We start from the raw sequence: 26,502 nt of genomic DNA, 5'->3' as shown, positions 1-26,502 counted from the left end.
GAAAGGAAATCTATATGTTGAAATTAAGAATAAAGATGGGGTTTTTTTCCTAGCTAGGTTCACAAATCCCCTGAAATCTCTCCACAGACCCTCATTGATTTAGAGGCCCTGAATTAGATGGTCCCTTCCTGTGGGCAATGAGAGACCCCCTAGAGGTATGGGAAGTTTTTGAGCAAGGGAGAGACTTGATCCCAGACAGGCTTTATGAAGCTGGAGCAGGGATTGATGGGAGAAAGATTAGCGATCCGGACATACCAGTAAGGAAGCAGCTGTGTCAGGCTGAAGGAAGAAGAAAGGAGGCCAGGCCCTCCCAGATCCCAGTTAGCCTCCTTCTCTCTGCCTGCCCCCTTCCCCTCCTTCCCCGCTCCGATCCCCAATCCTCAATCCTGAGGGAAGAAAAGGGTTCCTGCTTCCTGGAGCCCTCCCAGCCTTGCCATCTGTGTTGGCAACATTCAGCCCCCTGAGCTGCTCTGTCCCACTGCATTAAGGAGAGCCAGGAGGATGTCGCTGTCCAGGGTCCCCTGGGGGCACAGGCAGATGTGATCAGCTCCCCGGGAAGGACTGGAATGCAGAAACGGGAATGACAAGGACAGCCCAAGGAGCATGGGGCCACAGACCGGGAGGGAAAGAAAGTGCCAGAGTGGGGCAGGATCTCCAGAGAGAGCTGGAAAGGCAAGAGACATCGGCCCTAGAGATGCAATGTACATTTTTGAGCCTCTTTCATAGGCAAGTGTGGTCTAATGAACTTGGCTCCAGGAGACCTACCTGGATTTGGCCATTTACCAGTCTTTGGATGATCTTGGGCATGTAGCTTCACTGAGCCTGAGCCTCAGTTTTTTTATCTGTAAAATGGGCGTAGTGAAGACCTGCATCACACGCCTCAGCACTGTCTGTTGTAAGAAAAGCACTTGTAACCTAGAAAGCATTGTGGACATGCTGGCTATGCTTACTTAAACAGGGACTGAAATGACAGGCAGCCAGACATAGTCTGCCCTCAGACAGACTTGGGAGTCCCAGCTGGGTGGGAAGGTGGGCAGCTCACACCCAGATACTCATTGCATGCTTGTCTGTTAGAGGCAGCTAGGTGGTGCACTGGAGAGAGCACTAGGCCTAGAGTCAGGAAGACCTGAGTTCAGATCCAGCCTTAGATACCTGTGTGACCCTGGACAAGTCACTTTGCCCCCGTGTGCCTCAGTTTCCTTGAGCACATACCCTACAGAGTTCTTATGAGGATCAACTGAGATAATATTTGTAAATTGCTTAGTACGGTGCCTGGCACATAGTAGGTGCTTAATAAATGCTCCTTCCTCAGCCTCTCCCATTTGAGCTTTTCTCACCTGACTGTTTCTTCAGAGCTCTTTGGGGTTGAGGGAAATGGGACCATTGCTTAAGAGCTGGGAGAAACCATTAGTTAAAGCTAGGGAAAAGGAGAGGCCATCTGCTTCTTCTTCTCTGAGCCTGGGCTTTTATTCCTCCCTGGACAGAATAGGAATGAAATACTCTCCCTGGAGATGAGAAGCTCAGAGCAGGTCCTGCTTGGGTACGCAGGGATTAATAGCCACGCAAAGGAACCCGGGGTTCTGGCTCGAGAAAGCCCAGAAGCCAAGTCGAGGCCGAGCTCCTGGGACGCCAGCTGCCCCGGCCTCCTGCCCACCGACCCCTCCTGCCCTGCAGGTGACTCCCCTTGCGGCACTGACCCCTCCCTGGCTTCCTCTGCGGCTGATTATGCATAAAGATGAATTCCCAGGGCTGGGCTCTGCCCTTGAAACACTCATCTTCTGTCCCCTTTGGGATCAATAAAGAGCCTTCCCCAGCCCTATTCCTTCCCCTCCTAGCTAGGGCATTGGCCCTTGTCATGCACCAATCGGTTGATCAGAGAAACTTTGATGAGCACCTACTGTTTGCAAAGTCCTATGCCGGGCCACGTGGAGGTTACAAAAAAAAAATGATGATGATGATAGTGATAGCTAATGCTGATATTACAGTTTAAGATTTTCAAGAGGAACCTAGAGCAGCTGGGTGGCTCAGTGGGTAGACCCCTGCATCTGGAGTCAGGAGCCCGAGTTCAAATCGTGCCTCTGACGCTTACTAGCTGTGTGACTTATTTCACCTCTGCTTGCCTCAGTTTCCTCGTCTGTAAAATGGGGACGATAATAGCACCTACCTCCCACGGTTTTGTGAGGACCAAAAGAGATTATATATATATATATATATATATATATATATATATATATATATATGTGAAGTGTTTGGTGGACTTAAAGCATTATATGAAGGCTATCTATCATTACAATAATAATTATTATCATTTTACAAATGTTATCTCATTTATCATCACAACAATCCTGGGAGGAAGGTGCTTTCATCATCCCCGTTTTACAGGTGGGACACTTGAGGCAGCCGGAGTTTAAGCTCTTCACCGACTAGCTAGCTGTAAGGAGCCAGCTTAGGGAGGCGAGGCACGTTTTAAGGTACCAGCAATGACCAGCCTCGATTCCAGCGAACTCGTGATGGAGCCAGCTGCCCACCCCCTCCTGATGGACTCAGGGTGTGGATCGAGTCACTTACGTTCTTTCAGATGGAGCCAGTGCAGGAATTTGTTTTTTCTGACTATACATGTCTGTAACATGGGTTTAATTTTTCTCTTTCCCAATGGGGTAGGAGGGAGAGAAGCTGGGTTTTTGGTGATTGATTGAAAACAATTTAAATTTAAAAAATTGAAGTTAACAGCAGCAATTAAGCACCTACTATATGTAAGACATCATATTCAAACCATAGTAGATGTTTAATAAGTGTATGTTGAGTTGAAAGCATGTGAGAGGTGGCCCAGTAAATGGAGAGATGTTCTTCTTCTCTCCTCCCTCCCCACTCCCATCACCTTGTTCCTGTTCTTACCTATTTTGTACATGTACAGCACCCAGAGCCAGGAGGGATCTTGGAGGCATTTAGTCCAACCTTTTCATTTTAAGGATGAGGAAACCAGGGAGGTGAAATTACTTTTCCAGGGTCACACTGGAAATAGATTTCAATACAGATTCTCACCTGGTGTCTCTGCCAATAAAACGTGCTCGTCGAGGACAGGGACTTCTCACATCTGTCTTTGTATTCTCCATACCTAACACAGCACCTGGCGTCCATCAGGCCCTTTATAAATGTTGGGTTGACAGAGCTAGGATTCAAACCCTTTCAACTCCACTAGACCATAGGTACTCCGAGAGCATTACAGGAGAACATGGCACCAGAGGGGCTTGTTGTGTAGACTGGAAAACCAAATCCCAACATGAAAAATTGATCATTCAAGAACTCCCAGTCAGGGACAGCTAGGGGGCACAGTGGATAGAGTACTGGCTCCTGAATTCAGGAGGACCTGAGTTCAAATCCAACCTCAGACACTTACTAGCCGTGTGACCCTGGGTGAGTCGCTTAACCCTGATTGCCTCCACAATAAAAAAAAAAAAACTCACAATCATTAAGTAGCAGAGGTAGGACCAAGACCCCATTTTCCACTGTGTTGGACCCAGAGGATCTGGATTCAGATTCTGGCTCTGCCACTAATCTGTGTGACCCTGGTAAAGTCCTTTGCCCTCTCCGGGTTTCAGTTTCCTTCTCCATAAAGTAGACCAGAGGCCCCTTCTCAGCCTCGAACCTCGTGATCTTCCCATTGAGTTTCAAGCCAACACATAGCACAGGAAATCCCTAGACTCCATCCGGAATCATAATGTTAATAATTCCATCAACAGCCCTCAATAATTAGGCAACTATTCTGTGCCAGGCTAGGCAGTGGGGAGACAGAGAAATCCTATGGCGGGAGACAACTTGTGCATGTATAATAACATTTATGTAATGCTTAATGTGTGCCAGGCACCGTTACCTTCTGTGATCCTCACAATAACCCTAAAGCTGGGTGCCATTATGAACCCCACTTTACAGATGAGGAAACTGAGGCACAGAGAGGGTCAAATAGCTGGAGCTGGATTTGAACTCAGGTCTTCCTGACTCCTGGTCCAGCGTTCTATCGACTACGCCACCTAGCCACCCCATAGGTAAGCCCGAGATAAAATGGGGAGTTGAGTACTAACTAGCATCTTGGAGTGATTGGGAAAGGCTCTGAGCTTTGAAAGAAGCTGGGGATTCTAAGAGGCATCGGCAATGGGGAATGTGTTCTGAGCAAGGGGCAAAAACGTGGAGATGGGAGATGGACTGCTGTGTTTGAAGAACTCTGGGAAGATCAGTTTAGCCAGACCATACAGTGTGGGAAGAGGAGGGGTGTATAATGGCAGTCCATCAGGGCTTCCTCTGTGCCAGTCATTGTCGTAAGTGCCAGTGATGCAAATACAAACAAAAAAAAGACAGGCTCTGCCCTCAGGGAGCTTATGTTCTCGTTGGTGGAGACAATACATAAGCACGGGGCAAAGGGAGATACAGTACTCTTTCAAAGGTATCATGGGAAAATCCAGAAAGTGAAGCAAGCCTGGTCTGGACCCTTAGTCTGGTGCCAGTCTAGATGCCAAACAGAGAAATTTATATTTTTTTTTCCTAGAGTCAAGGTGGGGCCGCTGGAGTTTATTGAGCAGGAAACTGACACAGTCAGACCTGGGCTTTAGGAAGATCACTTTGGCCGAAGGGTGGAGGACAGATGGGTAAGGAGAGACTCAAGGCAGGAAGACCAAGGGGGAGGTCATCGCAATAGCCCAGGCAGCAGGTGATGAAGGCCTGGATGAGGGTCTCGGCTGTGGGAGTGATGAGGAAAGGATGGATGTGGGAGAGGTAGAAGCAGGGAGATTTGGCAACTCCTCGGCTAAGTGGGGAGGAGGTGAGGAAGGATAATGCTGAGACTGTAGATCTGGCTTGATGGAGGGACGGTGGTGTCCTCAATAGGAAAAAAAGAAAGGAAGGCGAGAAGGGTGGAGGGTTTGTGGGGGAGATAATGAGTTCTGTTTTAGGACACATTTGATTGTGTGCTGATGCCCAGCTTTAAATAGCTCTTTATTAGAAATCTGAGAGCATTTTCAAAATGTAAATAATAACAACCCTTCCCCCACCAAAAAAACCACAAACTCAAACTCCTTCTCTTGGGACTCAGGAGCCCAGCGCCAAAAGGGACAGCCAGGAGGGCCGCAGCTCAGTACATTTGTCCCCAGCCCTTGGGGGGCAGCGGGGCAGGGTGGAGAGCATCTTCCAGGCCCCAGGAACCAAGGTCCTTGGGATCTGCCCCTGCTTCACTTTCCTTCTGCCAGGTCACTCTGTCCTAGAACATCCTGGCCTATTTGTCATCTCTGAGAACATCAACAGTCTGTTTCTGGCACCTTCTTCCCACCCCAGCTCCCAACTCTCAGCCCTGTCTAATGTGGACCTTCTTCACCGTCTCCACCCCCAGCCTGGAGCCTTTTCCTCACCATGGCTTGCCTAGGTTCTTCAGGATGTGGAAATGAGAGCCCAGATTAGAATAGCAGTTTAGGATTAGAGACTCCTAGAGTTTTAAAGGAATTTAGAAATAGAACTCAGAATGTCGGCATTGGGAGTACTCTTACAGGACACAGGATGTCAGAGCTGGGAGGGTCCTTAGAACACAGTGTCAGAGCTGGGAGGGCCCTTAGAACACAGTGTTGGAGCTGGGAGGGCCCTTAGAACACAGGATGTCAGGGCTGGGAGAGGCCTTAGAACAGAGAATGTCAGAGCTGGGAGGGCCCTTAGAACACAGGATGTCAGGGCTGGGAGAGGACTTAGAACAGAGAATGTCAGAGCTGGGAGGGCCCTTAGAACACAGGATGTCAGGGCTGGGAGGACCCTTAGAACACAGTGTCAGAGCTGGGAGGACCCTTAGAACACAGTGTCAGAGCTGGGAGGGCCCTTAGAACACAGTGTCGGAGCTGGGAGGGCCCTTAGAACACAGGATGTCAGAGCTGGGAGAGCCCTTAGAACAGAGAATGTCAGAGCTGTGAGAGCGCTTAGAACACAGGATGTCAGAGCCGGGAGGACCCTTAAAACACAGTGTCAGAGCTGGGAGGGCCCTTAGAACACAGGATGTCAGAGCTGGGAGGACCCTTAGAACACAGTGTCGGAGCTGGGAGGACCCTTAGAACACAGTGTCGGAGCTGGGAGGGCCCTTAGAACACAGAATGTCAGAGCTGGGAGGACTCTTAGAACACAGTGTCGGAGCTGGGAGGGCCCTTAGAACACAGTGTCGGAGCTGGGAAGGCCCTTAGAACACAGGATGTCAGAGCTGGGAGGACCCTTAGAACACAGTGTCGGAGCTGGGAGGGCCCTTAGAACGCAGGATGTCAGAGCTGGGAGGGCCCTTAGAACACAGGATGTCAGAGCTGGGAGGACCCTTAGAACACAGGATGTCAGGGCTGGGAGAGGCCTTAGAACAGAGAATGTCAGAGCTGGGAGGGCCCTTAGAACACAGGATGTCAGGGCTGGGAGAGACCTTAGAACAGAGAATGTCAGAGCTGTGAGAGCGCTTAGAACACAGGATGTCAGAGCCGGGAGGGCCCTTAGAACGCAGGATGTCAGAGCCGGGAGGGCCCTTAGAACACAGTGTCGGAGCTAGGAGGGCCCTTAGAATATGTAAATTCAGACTTAGGAGGCCTCTTGGAAATACAACAGAAAATGTTAGAGCTGGAGAGCAGTCCTTAGAATCCAGAGTGTCAGAACTGGAAGTGACCTTAAAACACAACATCAAAGCTGTTAGGTACCTTTGATATCATCCAGAGGTATCAAACCTGTGGCCCTGTGGATGGATCACTGCTCCAAAAGAGCATAGCCTGAAGCATATGAAAATGTAATTGGGAAATGTTTAACAAAATAAATAAAAATACAGTGCAACATAGATAATGTGAATTTGTGGTTTTCCAAGTCAATATGTTGCCAGCAGGGGTCTGTTTCTATTTGGGTTTGACATCACTGGTCTAGTCTAACCCTTTTATTTTATAAACAGGGAAATTGAGACCTGGAAAATGGAATTCACTTCTCCAAGGGCATGTAGCCAAGTTAGTGCAGAACCAGGACTAGGACCCAGGTGTTCTGACTTTCAGCCCATGGGCTGTTCGGGGCATCAGTACTTTGCTGAAGGCTAATCAGCAGAGTTTGTATGAGAGCCAGAAACCTGGACATCTGGCCTTCCAGCCAAGAGCTATGGCATGGTCCCAGAACTCAGCCTCGTGCTGATCTCCCTATTCTTCAGTTCCCTCTCTCTCTGTCTCTCACTCTCTGTCTCTCACTCTCCCTGTCTCTCTCTCTCCCTGTCTCTCTCTGTCTCTCTCTCCCTCTCTCTCCCTCTCTCTCCCTGTCTCTCTCTCTCTCCCTCTCTCTCTCCCTCCCTCTCCCTCTCTCTCTGTCTCTCTCTCCCCACTTCTTTCCCCCCTCTCTCCTCCTTTCTCTCCCTCTCTCCCCTCTCCCCCTTCTTTCTCTCTCTCCCTCCCTCTCTTCCTTCCTCCTCCTGATAGCTTTTGACTCAGGTGACAAGAAAAGAGTTAAACATTTGGGGCCAAGAGGGGCATGAGGAGAATTTTGAGTTTAAAAACAAAATAGGCCACAGCTTGTGTGGTTCCCCTGCCAGGCACTTTGGGATCAGCTGCCCCTTGTTCTAAATTAATAATTTTAGAATGTTAGAGCTGGAAGGGCCCTTAGAGCTCATTAGTTTGCCCCTTCAACTGACAGATGGAGACTCTCAGACCCAGAGAGGTTATGGGACTTGCTCAAGGTCTCACGAGTGTTAGTGGCAGAGACATAACACAACAGAAACCTTCCTCCTAGTCCAGGGTCCTTCCCAATTTGGATTGCTGTGTGGGGTTGAGGAGCAACACTCTGCAAAATCCAATTTTCTGGATAATCTACTTCAAATTTTCTGTCTCTGAGACTCAGTTGCCCTATGCATAAAATGAGAAAGTTGGACAATATTATTTTTAAGTTCTCCGACACTCTGTGTTCTACTACCAACTCTGACAGTCTGTGTTCTAAGGCCCTCCCAGCTCTGACATACTATGTTCTAAGGGCCCTCCCAGATCTGACATTCTGGGTTCTAAGGGCCCTCCCAGCTCTGACATTTTGTTCCAAGAGCTCTCTCAGCTTTAATATTCTATATTCTAACATCCACTCTAGGTTTTTCATTCTGTGATATATGAAAAGTTCTGGAATGTTCCAGTTTTGGGGGAACAAGAGCCCACCAGCTGCTAGTAGGATGTTTTTCCCTCAGCGAGGGGGCCACCAGAGTCTGATCCTCCACCTACCCCTTTTACATTTGGCCAGGTGGCCTACCACTAGGGGCATGCAAGGAAAGGTTGGCTGCCTCTGGTATCCTCTCCCTATCCAGGACAGTCACCAATGAGTGATTCCCAAAACCCTGGCACCAAGACAAGGCTTATTCACAGGCAAGAAAGGCATCTCTCATTCTCATCTCTCTCTCTCTCTCTCTCTCTCTCTCTCTCTTTCTCTCTCTTTCAACCCAACTGGCCATGACCTTCTCTTCCACTGCCTGAAAATTTCCTTTTTCAAACAGGGTCATGAATAAGACATGGGCAGGCTGCGCAGAGCCGAGCTGCAGGTGCTGAGCCTCCTGGCCAGAGCAGGCATCCTTCCTCCAAGTGAGCTGGACCCACCTTTGCCTCCTCCTCTGTCATTTCTCTGGTAGGAAGCTATACAGAGACTTTGAAGTCCTAGAGTCCAGCCCCATTTGTGACCTTGGGTAAGTAAGCCTCTGTTTCCCTCAGCCCTGGTTTCCTAATGCATTTCTTCCTGCCTCCCCCATAGAGGTGTGGTGGGGCTGGGGGAGGGGTGGAAAGAGCCTAGTACCTATGTTTGAATGTGGACTCTTCCCAGGCCTCATCAATGACCTTGGCCTCAGTTTCCCTCTCTGTAAAATGACAGAGTTGGACTTGATTAGCTCAAAGACTCATCATCCCTACCTCTAGCTCTTCGAATCTGTGGTCCTCAGTGGGAAATAATTTTTTTTTTCCAAATGCAAGGCATTATCAATCAATTCATTATTGAGTATCCCCAGTGGACACGGGCCCTGGCCCCAAGGAAGTGAAGTTCCCCCTTGGGAAAGTTAATTAGTAAGTAAGAATATTAAGTAATCACATCTGGAGTCTACTTGCTAGGACTGCAAGGGAGTGACTTCACAGAAGACCCAGACGTCAGAGCTGAAAGCAGTGGGACCCATTTGTGAGAAGGGTGCATAGCTTTACTGGAGACATCCAAGGGAGAGGAAAGGGGAAGGCAGGGGGCAGTGATGAGGGAAGAGTGCCAGGGCAGCAGCCACTGAGGGCATGCAGCATGCAGGAGTGCTGGTTCTGGACTAGGAGGTCCCAGGTTCAAATCCCTCCTCAAGGGGCTCCCCACCTCTCTGGGTGACCCTGGACAAGTCACTTACAGAAAGGCAAAAAGTCCTTGCTCTCACTGAGCTCACAATTGAATGGCGGAGACCACGTGCAAACAAATATGTACAAACCAGCTCTAGACAGGAGAAACGAGATAATCCACAGAACTGGGAGGGGTCAGGTAAGACTTCCTGTAAAAGGATTTTAGCTGAGACTAATAAAGCCAGAGAAGCTAGAACGGAGAGCTCCACAGGCATGGAAGACAACCAGATCAGGGAAATAAAGGCTAAACCAAATACTCAGATCAGTTTGCTTCACCAGGACCCTGGAAAGGGGGGATGGGTTCTGGGTACTCTGTGTACCCAGCCTGGGGGATGGCAGCAGCTTTTGCCTGGATTTTCCCAGCCTCCTAGGGTCTCCAGGCCATCTGTTCCTGAGCAGAATTTAAAGTAATCTTAGAGAAAACTGCAGTTGGGGTGATGCAGTGCCTGACCCCAGAGTTGAGGAAGAGAGAGGATTCCCCATGCCAAGGCCTGGGAACCCTCCTCCCTCCCTCCCAACAAGGTCCTTGTGAGGGCAGCAGCCAGCCTGGCCTGAGCATCAGCTAGCTATCTATTGTTTCCCAAGCAGATGGCTAGCGGGCCCAGGGACAAGGCTTTGGGCAAGGTGACCCCTCCCCATCCTACCCAGAACTGGAGCCCAGAGGAAAAGTCCCAGGGCCTCTTTGGAGTATGGATGCCAGCTGCATCAGGTAGAGGACAGTGAATTGATCCTGCCCTGAGTGGAGGCTCAGGCTCCTGGCATGGGGGAGTTTGGAGGGGTGGATGAACCCAGGCCCTGAAATCCCCCCCCCCAGGAGCCTCTGAGTCAGACTGAGGACCCAGGTGTCCAGGGCCTGAAAAGAGGGAGACATTCCCTCAAGTAAGCCCCTAGGCCAGACCTCCCTTCTGCCAACTGACTACTCCTGCTGAGTAGATCCTCAGGAGGTGGCAGGAGCCATAACCCAGCAGTGGACTGGAGCCACCATCTCCAAAACTCACCAGACCACTCAGTCAGGGATCCTAGGGGAGCAGGAAGAGGGAGTCCCAGCTGAGTCTGGAGCTTGGGGATGGAACCTGTTAGGATTCCTCCTGGACCCCTTTGCCAATCCCATGACGTCTATGGACCCCTTTCCAGAATGATGTTTTCAAATGCCAAAATAAGAAAACCAATTATATTGAAATAAAGATATCATTTTTCCCCATACACGTTCATGGATGCTCTGAAAACTATCCATGGACCCCCTAGACCCCCAGTTAAGAATTCCTGTCCTGGAGCCTAGACAGGGAATCCAATGTTCCCCTGATGCCAACTTTACCCCTGGGCTTCCTTTCCAACCTGATCCAGGTCTGGCCCCTGCCCCAGGACCCTCCCCACCCCCTACCCCCCCCCACTTTTAGAAAGGCCTTGTCAGCCCCTATCACTGGTCACCATCCCACCCCTGTGACTTCCCAGCCTAAAACAACTCTCCTTGACCTGTGTGTGTTGTCTTCATTAAGACGGGAACCTTGAGAGCAGGGACTGTCTCATGTCTGTATTTGGATCCTCGAGGCTTTACACAGTGCCTAGGCCAGAGTATGCCCTTAATAAATGATTTACATTTAGTTTCCCTCAGGAGGAAGTTTCTAGATACATTTCCCCTGCACTACCCTGTTCCCTTCCCCACCCCATCCCCCAAGGTGGGGCAGCTCCATGGTCCTTTGGTCCAAAGGAGAATTTGCACTTATTTTTTATCGGGGGTTTTCTGCCAGGGGCTTTCCTCACCCTTCTCCAGCTGAGCCCAGGCCCAGGGCTCCAAGATAAGAGAACAGCATCAGCTATGCTGAGTAATAGAGATATTCCCAGCCTCCCCCACCGTAGCCTCTGCCCCCATCCCACAAGTAAGTACCAGAGGTAACACATGTCATCCACTCGCTTCCCTGGCTCTTAGGTCTCCTACTCCTGACTCAGGGCTGAGGCTCCCACCTCTCCCCACTCCACCAGCCCTCAGGTTGGGAGCGTAGGGCATGGATATGGGGGAGCTCCGTTCCTCCTCCCCAGCCCTCTGTTCCCTCACTGGGCCCAGGAGTACAGCTTCTGGGAGTCACGACACAGCAGTGGGGAGAGAAGGGAATTGGGGGGAGGTGGCCCCGCCACTGTCACATTGTTCTTCCGGCAGGCAGGCGCTGAGTGAGCGGCTGGTGACAGGTTTCAGGTGGGAAGTCAAGTTCACAGGCAGAACCAGGGATCAGCCAGGCAGGTGGGGAGAGAGAAAGAGAGAGAGGAAGGGAGAGAGGGAGGGAAGGAGAAAGAGGGAGGAGGGGAGAGAGGGGGAGGAGGAGAGAGAGAGAGGGGTGAGAGAGAGAGAAGAGAGAGAGAGAGGAGGGAGGGAAAGAGAGAGAGACGGGTGGGGGGAAGGAGGGAGAAAGGGGGAGGGGGAGAGAGAAGAGAGAGGAGGGAGGGGGGAGGGAGGGGAGGGAGAAAGGGGGAGGGGGGAGAGAGAAGAGAGAGGAGGGAGGGGGGAGGGAGGGGAGGGAGAAAGGGGAAGGGGGAAAGAGAAGAGAGAGAAGGAGGGAGAAGGGGGGAGAGGGGGAGAGGGAGAAAGCAGGGGGAAAGAAAGAGAGAGGGGAGGGGGGGAAGTGGAGAGAGAAGAGGGAGAGAAATGCCAAGGGCGGAAAGGGAAGGCAAACAGCTCTGCCTCCAGTGGCCCAGCAGCCCTTAGCCTCTGAAGCAAAAGCATCTAGGGGTTCTGTCCACCCCATCCCCAAACCTTCTTGTGGAGGAGGGCCACAATAGACAGTGGGACCTAGGGAAAAGATGAGGAGGCACAAGACTTGGGTTCCTCTCCTGGCTCAGCCCGTCACCAGTCCTGTGACTTTGGGTGAGTGAGAGCATAATTCTGCTGTCACTGATCCATCCAGAAGATAAAGTTCTCTGGACCTCAGTATTCTCACCTGTAAAATGAGGGGACTGAACTCCCACAGCACCGTTTTGCATGCTGAATTTGGCACTCAGAGGACCTAGGTTTGAATCCCACCTCTGACCCTGTCTGTGTCATCCTGGGCAAATCGCATGACTTCCTTGTGCCTCAGTTTCTTCATCTGTAAAATATATTTGAGGGGGGTTGGACTGGGTGGCCTCAGAGGGCCCTTCCAGCTCTAGATTTGTGATCCTATGCTCCTCCCTGGGCCTCAGTTTCCTTATTTGTCAAATAAGGGAAAGAGATGATGTCCCTTGCAGCCCTAAATCCTGATGGCTCCTTTGGGGCCATTTTCACTCTGACATTCTGATTTAAGGTCCCTTGTAGCTCCGAGGTCTAGATTTATTTCTCCAACAGCCGGTTCAGTCCCCATCACACACATGCCCTCTTACCCTCAGGGGTACCCTCTGCCTGGCTCACCCCCCACACGTGGCTGCCTGTGCTCCCAGGACCCCTTGGGGCCAGCCCCAACTTGTAGTGGGTATATCCCTTCCCCAGCCTTTGGGCATGTGGACTCTTGGAAGGGAATGACCTAGAAAGAAAGTGATTGGTAGCCCCGGAGGGACAGAGAGAGGGATTTTATGGCTGGGGAGGAGGGAGGATTACGTCCCCAATAGGAGAATTAAGATAGGATTACCAATAAATCTTATTTAGACTTGGCTTTTTCCATGCCCTGCCCGCCCCCCCTCTGCCTTTACAGCTTCTCTCTATGACCAGTACAGTGAGCAGTGCCGGAGCAAGAGATGTCTCCCCCGGAAGCCACGTGGTGTGTGACCTTCTGGAGTTAGGATCAAAAAATCAGTCTTTAGTTTAAAATAATAATAATAGCTGACATTTGCATAAGTTTGTGCTATCTGCCGGGTGCTGTTCTAAGCACTTTACATACATTATCCCATTTGATCCTTACAACACCCTTGAGAGGTAGGTTACCCCATTTGACAGTTGAGGAAACTGAGGCAGTCAGATGAAACTTGCACAGGGTTACCCAGCTAGTTAGTGTCTGAGTATTTGAAAGGCTGGGGGCAGCGTGTTGGTGCAGTGGATAGAGCGCTAGGCCTGGAGTCTAGTTCAGATCTGGCCTGAGACGTTTACTAGCTGTGTGACCCTGGGCAAGTCACTTCGCCTTGTTTGCCTCGGTTTCCTCATCTGTAAAATGAGCTGGAGAAGGATAATGGGCATCATTGCCCAGAAGACCCCAAATGCGGTCATGAAGAGTCAGACACGACCGAACAACAACAGCAGCGTTTGCAAGGCTATTATGTGAAAGAGATTAGATTTGTGCTGCTCGGCCTCACAGGACAGATCTCTGAACAGCAGGCTGGAAGATACAAAGAGGTGAATTAGGATTAAATGAAGGGAAAACGCGCTAACAATTAGAAAGATCCCAGAGTGAAGTGGGGGAAGGGGTAGTAGTTCCAGGGGGTAGGAGGCCTGGCGGCCATTTGTCAGTTAAGTTGCAGAGGTGGTCTTTGGTTCAGGCATGGATTGAATTCCCAAGTCTCCTTGCAACTCTAAGGCCCTAGAAATCCTGGTACTACTACTCCAGACGTCTGGGGATTCTTTTTAGGTTGGTTCTGTGTATTTAAAATCTCTTACCCTGTGGTGGGAAACAACATGTACTGTTCTCATCTTAGCAAAAAATGCCTGACAGTATCATGGGGAAGGAAGCAGGGAGGAGGAAAAGATTGTGCCAGGCATGGTGTTTTAACAATTAGAGTTGGATGAGTCAGGGGTAGAGTTAGGGGTAGACGTGAAATCATAAAATCACAGAATGTCAGGGCTGGGAGGGCCCTTAGAACAGAGGATGTCAGAGCTGGGAGGGCCCTTAGAACACAGGGTGTTAGGTCTGGGAGGGCCATTAGAACAGAGAATGTCAGAGCTGGGAGGGCCCTTAGAACACAGGGTGTCAGAGCTGGGAGGACCCTTAGAACACAGGGTGTCAGAGCTGGGAGGACCCTTAGAACACAGGGTGTCAGGGCTGGGAGGACCCTTAGAACACAGGGTGTCAGGGCTGGGAGGACCCTTAGAACACAGGGTGTCAGGGCTGGGAGGACCCTTAGAACACAGGGTGTCAGAGCTGGGAGGACCCTTAGAACACAGGGTGTCAGGGCTGGGAGGACCCTTAGAACACAGGGTGTCAGAGCTGGGAGGACCCTTAGAACACAGGGTGTCAGAGCTGGGAGGTCCCTTAGTACACAGGGTGTCAGGGCTGGGAGGACCCTTAGAACATAGAATGCCAGGGCTGGGAGGGCCCTTAGAACATAGGCTGTCAGGGCTGGGAGGGCCCTTAGAACACAGGGTGTCAGAGCTGGGAGGACCCTTAGAACACAGGGTGTCAGAGCTGGGAGGACCCTTAGAACACAGGGTGTCAGAGCTGGGAGGACCCTTAGAACACAGGATGTCAGGGCTGAGAGGACCCTTAGAACACAGGGTGTCAGAGCTGGGAGGACCCTTAGAACATAGAATGCCAGAGCTAGGAGGGCCCTTAGAACATAGGCTGTCAGGGCTGGGAGGGCCCTTGCCTGTGCAGAAGAGATCGTGGGAGTTGGTGAGATTAAGTGGGGAATAAGGGAGACCATTCAGGAGGCTAGTGCTATAGCCCAGGTGAATGAGAGTAGTTTGGAACTCAGGGCAGGTGTAGACAGGACGAGCCTGTGGACATGACAGCTAGGGTTCCCAGGGCCTGGGGTCCAGGCAGGCAGACTGGCAGATGCATCTAGCTCCCCAGATTAGCAATGATTTCTTTATCAGCTGCTATGTGTAAGATGCAGTTCTAGGTGCCAGGATGGGGATGCAAAGACAAAACTGCAGAATCATTCTCATCCTCAAGGAGCTTTCCTTGTATCCTGGATAAGATAGAACTCAGAGGATTTTAGAGGCCATCTCATCCAATGCCTTCATTTGGGGGTAGGGAATAAAAGTCCATTTAAAAAATTCTTCAGCCCCCTTCTAAGACATTTTAAAAAACAAAATTCATATTGTTAATGTCTTTTGTTTATAATATCACAATTCTTTCTGGAAAAATCCTCCTCAATGGATAGAGTGATGCACCTGGAGCGACCTCAGACTTTTACTAGCAGTGTGACCCCGGGAAAGTCACTTAACCACTGTCTCCTTAATTTCCTCAACTATAAAATGGGGGTCATAATAGCACCTCCCTCTTAGGGTTGTTGTGAGGACCAACTGAGATAATATTTGTGCAGGACTCAGCACAAGTGCCTGGCACATAGAGAGCACTCTTTTTCCTTCCTTCTTTTTCTTACCACTACCCATCTTGAACCCTCCCTGGTAACAAAGAAAAGCAATTAAGCAGAAATACACAACATGGTATATACACCATTCTGTTCTAGTAGCCCCTCACTTCTCTGCCAAAAGGAGACAGGTATGTCTCTCTGTATGTTTTCCAGGATTATCATTCAACTCTCTTATTCTTACAGATGAAACTAAGACCTGGCAAAGTGACTGATCCAACATACACGGGTAGTAAGTGAGAGGGTAGGGGTCTGATTCCAAATATAGAGCACCACTTTCTGTCCATCAGCCATCTATCCATCCTAGTTATATCCAATCCCTCCATCAATCCTTGTTATGTCCTCTCCGGCCAAGCAGAATAAGCCTTTCATGTGACAGCCTTTTGAATGCTTGAAGACAGTAAGTAATCACTTCTTTGCCCTCCCGGCTTACCATGCCTACTTTCTTTAGCAAATCACAGAAGCAGAGATTTTTTTTTAGCTCAAAGGGACCTTAGAAGATAGATAGTCTAACTCTTTCATTTTGTATTTTTTACTTTTAATTAAATTCTATTTTTTTAAATTAACACAAAAACTATTTTCTCTCCCTCACATCCAACCCTCCACTGGAGGAGGGGTGGGGAGGAAAAACAAAACCCTTGGCATAAATATGTGCTGTCAAGAAACATAAATTTCTGCATTGGCCGGATCCAAAAATTTATGTCTCATTCTGTACCCCGAGTCTATCACTTCTCTGTCCGGTGCCTGGCACATAGTAGACACTTAATAAATGTTTATCGATTGATTGGAGGTGGGCAGCAGCACGCGTCAGTCAGTCCTCCACAGCTGTGTTTAGTCTTGGAACTGCTCAGAATTCTGGTCATTGTTGGTCTAGGAACTGATCGGAGTTCCTAAGTCTTTCCAAGTGTTGCCATTATACACATTGTTCTCTTACTTCTGACTGCTTCACTCTGCATCATCTCTCACAAGTCTTCCCGGATTTCTCTGAAATGGCCCATTCCCTCATTGCATAAAGCACAACAGTATTCCCTCACTTGTGCATACCCGACCTTGTTCAGCCATTCCCCAGCTGCTGGGCACCCCCCCCCTCATTTCCAATTCTTTGCCGCCAGAAAAAGAGTCACTATAAATGTTTTTGTACATGTGCAACACCTTCGTTTTACAGAGAGGTTAAGACTTTCCCAAGGTCACGTAGATAGCAAGACTCAGAACTGGCACTGAAACCCAAGTCCTCCCTCTCATCCCTAATCTAGTCGGCTTCCCACTGCCCCACGTGGCCTTTCTCCTCATTAACTTTTATTTCCTCCTGGCTTCAGTGTCAGGTTTTCCCCTCATTGCTCTTGGCTGCCTTGGTCCCTTAACTGAGGACTCAGCCTGGCTCTCCCCCACCACCCCCAGGGACCTGCAGCTGTCCCAGCGCTATTTCAAAGCAACCCCTTATTAAATTGACTCACTGATACTCCCTCCATCCTTCCCGGCAGGGAGCTTGGGCCCTTGTGGCTGCCCGTTACATGCTGGCTAATTATCTTTAGAAGCAGAAGACCATCTGGACCTGCCAGAGGCCCTGCAATCCCAGGGTGTGGAGAGAGGCTGGTAGAGCATGGATGGAGCGTCAGGGTGATAAGTATGGGGGGCTGCCGATGAGCTTGGCTGGGGCAGTGAATGTTTGGGGGTCAGATACTGGATTGATAGTCTGAGCTAGGTGGTTGAGGACAGCTTCCTGGAGAAGATAGAAGCAGTAGGATTTAAGAGAGAGGGGGAGGGTAGGCACAGTGACCTCCTCAACTCCCATGGGGCCAATGACCATCTCCATGATGATGATTCCTAGATCTACATATTCAGCCCGTCTGTCCCGGAGCTCCATGCCCACATCACCCATTGTCTAAAAAGACACTCCAAACTGAATGTCCTATCAGCATCTTAAACTCAACACATCCAAAACGGAACTCATTATCTCCCCCACCCAGCAACCCCTCAACTGAATTTGTTTATTTCTGTAAAGGATACACTGACCTTTTAGTCTCCTGGATTAACAGCCTTCTCAAACTCAATCTATGTTACTCCCCTTCCCAAACTCTAGTCTGGACACACTGTCCTTGCTATTCCTCACAAAAAACATGCCACACATACATAACCTAGATCAAATTGCTTACTGTCTTAGAGAGGAGGGAGAGAGGGAGAAAATTTGGAGCTCAAAATTTTGACAAATGAATGTTAAAAATTCTCTTTACATGTAATTGGAAAAAATAAAATACTATTTAAAAGCGGGGCAGGGAAGCATGTCATCTCTTACCTCCATACTTTTGCCTTGGTGAGTTCTCTGCCTAAAGCATGCCCCTTCCTCCCTTCAGCCCGGTATTTGGGGTTTTCTTGGCAAAGATACTAGAGTACTTGGCCATTTCCTTCTCCAGCTCGTTTTACAGCTGAGGAAACTGAGGTAATCAGGGTTAAGTGACTTGCCCAGTCTGAGGCTGGATTTGAACTCAGGTCTTCCTGACTCCAGGTCTGGTGCTCTATCCACTGTACCACCTTACCTCCCTAGTACATAGTAAGTGTTTAGTAAATACTTGACTCAACTTTCTACATGAAGCCTTCCCTGATCCATTCTGGCTCTGACATCCTATGTTCCAAGGGCCCCCCAGTCCTGACATTCTGTGTTCTAAGAGTCCTCCCAGCCTTGACATTCTGTGTGCTAGACAAAGAGGAGACCAATTTGGCTAAAGTGGGAGGTCTGTGTTTAGAAGGCAGAGGGGAGCCCAGAGGAGACCAGCTGAGGGGAGGAAGGGAGCCCTAGTTTGGGGGTGTTTCAGCTGAAAAGACACCCAAAAATAGCCACTCAGTGAAGCTGAAAGCTAAGGCAATTGGGCAAAGAGGTAGCCAAGCAGAAGGGCCCTGCCAAAGTGGCGGCTGTCAGTTCCAGTCCGGCAGCTTGGTCAGGGCCGCCCCATCTCCACCCGCTTGGTGGCTGAACTGAGAGGGTCAGGAGAAAGGGTAGCTACAGTAGAGAGCAATCCTTGGGTCTGTTAACATGTAGAAGCTGGGGTGGGGGGTGCCTGCCTCAACATCCTGGGGAGGAGGGCTACCTGGCCTTATGTCCAGCCTCTCTCATTGTCAAGGGAGGTACCTTTCCCCTCTCTGAATGTTGGCTTCTAAAGCTCCTCTTCCTTGCCACCACTCCAGGCTCTGATTGACCTCTGGAAAGTCCTTTCCCCCTTTAGACCTTGTGGGAGTTTAGATTGCATGGTCTTGGAGGTCCCTTCCAGCTGTCACTATCTCATCTGTGTTCTAAGGCCCCTTTCAGCTTGGACAGTGGGTGTTCTGTGTGATGAGGTCCTTTCTAGCTTTGGCCTTTTGGTTTTTTATTTCACTACATTTCATATCTGCCCAAGATTCTTGGTTACCTCTTTCTAGGGAGTCTTTTCTCCCCAGCTAGACTGTAAGCCTCCTGACGGTAAGGCCCAAGTCTCCCACCATACAGAACACAGGGCCAGACCAAGAATGGAACTCAGAAAAAAGAGTTAAATGAATGAAAAGATGAACCTTTCAGGGAGAGGAATTGCCCAGGAAAGATTTTCTCCCTTCCCCCAGATATCACCCAGATAATCTCCCCACCTAGCTGTCTGAGCTCTGGGCATTGTCATGCATCCTGAGCCCCCAAGATTTCTAAGAGATGAGAGTAGGCAGAAAGGACAGGGACAGAGGCTGGATAAGAGGGCCATTTCTGACCTCACCTTTTCTTGGGAGACATTGGGAGCCAATAGGGTTGTGCAGAAGGGGTGGCTGCTATGGCCATAGTGAAGGCGGGTGCTGAGAGCTTTGACCACTGGTGTGTGGGTTACTGCCAGCCTTATCTCTCTAAATCAAATACATTTGGCCATGCCCCTTCCCCAACCAGCCCCCCCAAAATGTAGTGAGAATAGCATCTTGTGTGTTTGTCCTTCATTTTCGAAGAGGACAATGACATCAGGGAGATGATGGCATGACTTGCAGTTGACTTGGATTTGAGTGAGGGAGGGCTGTGCAAGGTCACCGGCCTCACTTTCTTCTCCAGAGACATCTGGGTCCAGTGACCTGATATTCAACAGGAAGACTAGAGATGGCCCAGGATGGTCTCCTATTGAGAAAATCATCTAGATTGGGCATCAAGAGACCTGGGTCCAAGTCATGACTGTACAGCTATGTGGTCTTGGTCAAGTCCCACATTAATAAAACAAAATCACACCCACATCCAGAGAAAGAACTATGGAGTCTGAATGCAGATCGAAGCAGACTATTTTCTTTTTTGTTTGTTTGTTTTCTTTCTCATGGTTTCTCCCATTCGTTATAATTCTATAAGTCTATAATTCTGCACAACATGACTAACGTGAAAATATTTAATAAGAATGTATATGGAGAGCCTATAGTGGATTGCATGCCATCTCAGGGAGGGGGAGAAGATTTAAAACTTATGGAAGTGAATGTTGAAAACTAAAAATAAATAAACTAATAAAAAAGTTCAAAAAATAAATAATAAAATAAAATCATAAAATATGGGGGCTGGAATACAGAATTGAGAGCTAGAAGTGGCCTTCAAGTTCATTTAGTTGAAGCTCTCAATTTTTACAAAAGAGGAAACTGAAGCCAGTAAGAGCTTTGCCCAAGTAAGCTGCAAGTGCAGGTCTTCCAACTCCAATCCAGCTTTTCCCCTTATTTCTGTTTTTAAAAAAATCGGTACTATTTTGTTCTGACACAACAAATACTTCCCAACAAACACCCAAAGAGCCAAAGTACTTTCCCCCAAAACAGTTAAGCAAAACCATCTGGTAGTGACTGGTGACTGATAGGACGGGTCACTCTCCACTCGTGTCATCTGTTACTTGTTACTGGAAAGGAAGCCCATGGTCTCTAGCTTCCACAGGTGGGTTCCAATGTTGGCTGTTGTATTTGGTGTCTTTGTGATTATAACAACATTTAGTTGCATCATCGTATTCACTATGTGTGTTGTTCTTTTGGCTCAGCTTTATTGGCTATGTATCACCTCATGTAGGTATTCCAAATTTTCTCTGAATTCTTCATACTCATCCTTGCAGGATCAGTGCCCTTTTCCACCACATATGGTGCCACTATTTGCTGCTAAAATATTTTCCAGTGTTTTATGGTTCTGGAACTCTAAACCTCAGTTTCCTTACGTATCCAGTTGGAATTGGATGGTCTTTCACAACTCTAAATGTTCTAAGGGCCCTCCTGACATTTTGTGTCCTACCTCCCAGCTCTGACATTCTGATACTCTCCATTCTGAGTCCTCTCCACTCCAACATTCTATGTTCCAAGGGCTTTTCTGCCTAGGTGGATAGTGAGCCAGCCTTTGAGTCTGGAGGACCTGGCTTTAGACACTTCCTAGCTATGTGACCCTGTTTGGCTCAGTTTCCTCACCTGTAAAATGAGCTGGAAAAGGAAATGTCAAACCACTTCAGTATCTTTGCCAAGAAAACCATCAGTGGGGTCATGGAGAATCAGACGTGACTGAAACGACTCAACAACAAATCTCCGACATTCTTCTATGCTTCAGGTTCCTCCCAGGAACCACGCTCAGAATTCTCTGTTTTTCTCCCCAGGTGCCTGTGAGAATGGTAGCAAGGCCCTAAGACCATGTTCCACACCATGACGTGTTGGCTTCAGCTCCTAAGCCTTCATCTGGTGCTCCTGAACGGGGCTCCGGGGGCTGGCTGTCCAGCCCGATGCGAGTGCGCCCCACAGCTCCGGTCTGTGGTGTGCCACCGCAGACGCCTCACGGCCATCCCAGAGGGCATCCCCACAGAGACCCGAATCTTGGAGCTGAGCCGAAACCGCATCCGCTGCCTCAACCCTGGCGACCTGGCGCCATACCCCCTCCTGGAGGAGCTGGACCTGAGTGAGAACGTCATTGCCCACGTGGAGCCGGGTGCCTTCGGGAACCTGCTGCACCTGCAGACCCTGCGCCTTCGGGGCAACCAGCTGAAGCTCATACCCCCGGGTGTCTTTACCAAGCTGGGCAACCTCACTTTGCTGGACCTGAGTGAGAACAAGCTGGTCATCCTGCTGGACCACATGTTCCAGGATCTCAGGAACCTGAAGCGGCTGGAGGTGGGGGACAACGATCTGGTCTTCATCTCCCAGCGGGCCTTCTCAGGGCTGCTCGCCCTGGAGGAGCTTACACTGGAGCGCTGTAACCTCACCACTCTCTCCGGGGAGTCACTGGCGCACCTGCAGAGTCTCGGAGCTTTGCGCCTGAGATACCTGGGCATCCCCGCCCTGGAGGAACACAATTTCCGCCGCCTGCCGGGTCTGCTCCATCTGGAGATCGACAACTGGCCCCTGCTGGAGGAGGTGGGTTTGGCTTCATCCGGGGCTGGGGTGGAAGAAGTCAGAGGGGGGAGGGGCAAAAGAAGTTCCTGAATTAAAAAAAAAATCTTTAAACTCTTTGGAGAAGCGATGTGGGTAGTTTTTAGGTAAACTGTTCGATGTAGGAGCAGTGGGGTGCCATAGAAAGAACTTTGGCTTTGGGGTCAGAGGCCCTGGGTTCAAAACCTGTGTGATTGTTACAAATGATTTCACCTGCTACACCTCATTTTCATTATGGGTACGAGGGTGTTGGATCAAATCCTGACACTGCCATTTACTGCTAGCTGTGTGACCTTGGGCAAGTTAAGTCAATAAGCATTTATTAAGCATTTACTTTGTACCTAAGGAGGCAGCTAAGTGGCTCAATGGATAGAGTTCTGGGCCTGGAGTCAAGAAGTCCTGAGTTCAAATTTTACCTCAGATACTCACTACCTGTGTGACCCTGGGCAAGTCACTTAACTTCTGTTTACTTAAATCCACTGGAGAAGGAAATGGCAAACCACTACAGTATCTCTGCCAAGAAAACCCCACATGGGGTCGAGAAGAGTCCGACCAGACTAAACGACAACTTGTACTGAAACATTGGGGATACAATAAAGGGAAAAAAACAGTCCCTGCCCTCAGGTACCTCACAGTCTAAAGGAGGAGACAACAGAGAGAAGGCATTAGGATTGAGGAGGACCCGGAAAGGCTTTCTGTGGAAGGAGAGATCTTAGCTGGGATCTGAAGGAAGATGGGGGCCGGGAGGCAAGAGAGGAGGGAGAGAATTCCAGGTCTGTGAAAATACATAGTCTCATTTCCCTTACCTGGAAGAGGAAGGGGTTGGGTTAGGTTAGGGGCATCCATGATATATTGGAAATAACCACTGGCCTGGGAGTCAGGGAGAGCAGGGTTCAAGCACAGACCCTCTTCCCTTAATTAACTTCCTGCGTAACCCTGGACAAACCCTGGACCCATATCTGTGTCTCCAGCAATAGTAAAGCCCCTCCACTGCTTTATGCCTCAGTTTCCTTATCTGTAAAGGGTATCAAAGGAACGGATTAGATTACATTTTTTCCTAAGGTCTCCTCTAGCTCCAACATTATTATTAGAAATCCATATGTGGGACTTTCGTTATCTATTTAATTATTTTCAGCTTCATTTAAATTACTAATTAAGCCAAGGCTGCTAGCATGACATCTGGTAGAAGCTAGTTACACAACTGTTGTGGCAGGCAGATGTTTAGACCCTACTGATTCCTGTGTGCTAGCTAATTAGGGAAAGAATTTTTTGTTAAAAATCTCAGGAGGGCCACATGTAGTAGGCAGGCTGCAGATTGGATATTTGGGGATCAAATCATTTATAAGGTCCCTTTCAGCTCTGACATTCTGTGCTCCCAGATGAGGGAAGTTGAAGGGTGATTGCTTTTCGATGGCAGAAGATTTGTAAAGGGCACTTCAGGGTGTTCTTTTCCACTGAAGTTGAACACTTTCTCTCTGTCCTCCCCCATGCCTCTGTTTCCCTTTCCAAGTAAAATGAGGGCGCTGACCTAGGTGAAGTCTGGAGACTCTGCCAGATCTAGTACTGTATTCTCAGGTGGTTTCCCCCCTAGCTCTGATGTTCTGTGGTATGTTCTAGGTCACAGCCAGCAGCCTTCAAGGCCTCAACCTGAGCTCACTGTCGGTCACCTACACCAACATCAGCGCGGTGCCAGCCGCGGCCCTGCGTCACTTGGCCTACCTCACCTCCCTCAACCTGTCCTACAATCCCATCAGCACGGTGCCGCGGGGCTCCTTCCGTGACCTGGTGCGGCTGCGGGAGCTTCACCTGGCAGGGGCCCTGCTGGCGGTGGTGGAGCCCCAGGCCTTCCTGGGCCTGCGGCAGATCCGCCTGCTTAACCTCTCCAACAACTTCCTAGCCACGCTGGAGGAGAGCACCTTTCATTCCGTCAACACCCTGGAAACGCTGCGCGTGGATGGCAATCCCCTGGCTTGTGACTGCCGTCTCCTTTGGATTGTGCAGCGGAGGAAGACGCTCAACTTTGATGGGCGGCTGCCCTCCTGCGCCACACCTGCCGAGGTGCGAGGGGATGCGCTCCGGGACCTGCCCGACTCCACCCTCTTTGAGTACTTCGTCTGTCGCCAGCCCAAGATCCGGGAGAGGCGGCTGCAACACGTCACGGCCACCGAGGGCCAAGCGGTGAGCTTCTTCTGCCGCGCCGAGGGCGAACCGGAGCCCAGCATCACCTGGGTGACGCCCCAGCACCAAGTGGTGACGGGGGCCAGCGGCGGGAGGACCCGGGTGCTGCTGGGCGGCACGCTGGAGATCCAGGAGGCCCAAGCCCAGGACAGTGGTACCTACGTCTGTGTCGCCAGCAATGCTGGGGGCAATGACACGTACTTTGCCACGCTGATGGTGCGCCCCGGAGCCAACCGGACCCTGGGGCCTGGTGAGGCGGGGGACCTGGCCGCTCGCAATGACACCCAGCTACCCCGCTTCCCTTTGGACCTTACCACCATCTTGGTGTCTACAGCCATGGGGTGCATCACCTTTCTGGGCGTTGTCCTCTTCTGTTTCCTCTTGCTCTTTGTATGGAGCCGGGGCCGGGGTCAACACAAGAGCAATTTCTCTGTAGAGTACTCCTTCCGCAAGGTGGATGGCCCCGCTGCTGCTGCTGGTCAAGGGGGTGCCCGCAAATTCAACATGAAGATGATCTGACTCCTCCCAGCCACCTGGGATGACCTCTTCCCATCAGTCCCCTTCCTGGCTCCCTCCTCACTGGGTGGTCCCATGTTCCCTCCTTTCACCTGCTCCAGGGTGTGAAGAGGGGTGGTTAGCTCTGGGTTTGGAGTCAGGGGACAACTACCATTTACTAGCTATGTGTCTTTGGGGGCGTCCTTTCCCCTCTCTGAGCCTCTTTGCTTAGCTGTAAAATGGGGGAAGGGGACATCAAGTAGATGATCTCTAAGGCCCCTTCCCTGCTGACTTTAAATTCCCTGGTCCTATGATCCTTCTCTCTACTGGAGAGTGGACCTCCAAGAGGGAAGGGGAAGGTGTCTACCCAGAGGCACCTGGGCTGGGGTGATGTGATGAGGGAAAGGGGCGTGTAATCACCTCAATGTCTTGAGGGGGAGGGAACATGGAAGAGATTTCCAAGCCTGGGAAACTCAAGGCCCTGGCATCCAGTGAAGAGAACCTGACCTCAGAACCTAATCTCCCATCTACCCACCTCCTACAGGGCCTGGGTGAGTGCCCCCCACCCTACCTTAACCTGGTTTTTAAAAAAACAATCAACTATGCATTTCTAAAAGGGTGGGGAAAGAGAAGGGAGACACAGCCAGGGCTGGTGGAGGGGGATTTATTTCCTTCTCAAAAATAGAAAAATACCTTCTGGCAGAGATGCTTTTTTTTTCCCCACAGGATGCATTTCTAAAGGGTTTTCAGCCAAGGTCTTCTGAGCTCTGATGGGGCTGCAGTTCTGGGGAAAACAGGATATGATCTATTCTCCTTTCCTGTCTTCCTCATGCCCTATGCAGCACTTAGGTTTCCCAGAGAAGGGGAGGAAGGGGTTGAGGCATCCTGTGGCAGCTCTCAGCTGCTTGTGAGACACACAGGTGAGACCTCAGTAATATCCGCCACTAGCACAGGGGGCTCCCACCTGAAACAGCACCTGTAGCCCATGCAGGAGGTACCAAGGAGTTTCTACCCAGCTGGTACCCAGAGCACATGTGCAGCTCAAACTCAGAGCCCCAGTGACCATGGAGCTGACACCCAGAGCCTCCACATAGGGGACAACTCTAGCTGCCCTCACTACTGCCCAAGGTCATCGACAGGGATGAGAGTGACCTTTGCCCCCAGCATCTCCCACCCCATCTTCATGGCTCGTATTCTCCCATACAGCCCTAAGGGGGAATGGGGAGATTGACATAGTGAAAACCAAGGAACATGGGCTCTGCTGCCATACCACCAAAATGCTTGGCATATATGACCTGGTAAGTGGTCTGTTGACCTAGTGGCTAGAGCTCCTCTGTGAGTGAGACCAAAGTCACTGCCTCAAATTGGTGAGTTGGCTTTGGTCCCCTACCTCCAGCCTGAACCCATCCCCAGACTGAGGCCTAACCCTAGTCAGCTGTCTACAAACATCACAGAAGAATGGGGAAGGGGGTGGGTGTTGTGTAGTACCTCCCCACTGCTAGGGATGCATTCAGAGGAGGGAGGGCACTAATTGAAGGTCACACCCTCTAAGAACCAGTGGAAGGGAACTGTGTTTAATCTGGAGAAAAGAAGACTTGGGGGTGGATATACTTGATAGCTGTCTTCAGGTCTTTCAAGGGCTGGCCTATGGAAGAGGGACTTACTCTTCTTGACCCTAGCGGGCAGAATGGGTACAAGTTAGGGAAAGAGGTTTTAGTTGTCTGGGGGGGGGGGGGGGTGGAATTTCCCAAGAATTCAAACTTAGGTCAATTGTCTTGGGAAAGAGTTGGGTTCCCCAGCACTGGCTCAAGTTACCCACTAGTCTGGTATGTTGTAGGGGGTAGACTTGGTGACTTCTCTGGTCCCTCCCTACTCGGAGATTGTGTGGGCTGGGCCCTAG

General features: G+C 50.2%; 1 protein-coding gene across 1 annotated transcript; it reads left to right on the top strand.

Moving 5' to 3' along the window:
- The first annotated feature begins 8,650 nt into the window (after positions 1-8,650).
- On the top strand, positions 8,651-24,626 carry LINGO3 (leucine rich repeat and Ig domain containing 3). The gene is made up of 3 exons (XM_036742068.1): positions 8,651-8,686; positions 21,164-21,914; positions 23,547-24,626. The coding sequence occupies exons 2-3, from the start codon at positions 21,198-21,200 to the stop codon at positions 24,624-24,626; spliced, it is 1,797 nt and encodes a 598-aa protein (XP_036597963.1). The 5' UTR covers positions 8,651-8,686; positions 21,164-21,197.
- Positions 24,627-26,502: the final 1,876 nt, after the last annotated feature.

The sequence above is a fragment of the Trichosurus vulpecula genome, chromosome 1 (assembly GCF_011100635.1).
Source record: "Trichosurus vulpecula isolate mTriVul1 chromosome 1, mTriVul1.pri, whole genome shotgun sequence".
Lineage (NCBI taxonomy): Eukaryota > Metazoa > Chordata > Mammalia > Diprotodontia > Phalangeridae > Trichosurus > Trichosurus vulpecula.
Note: the sequence above shows the minus strand (reverse complement) of the source record. Positions and strands in the feature narration are given on the sequence as shown.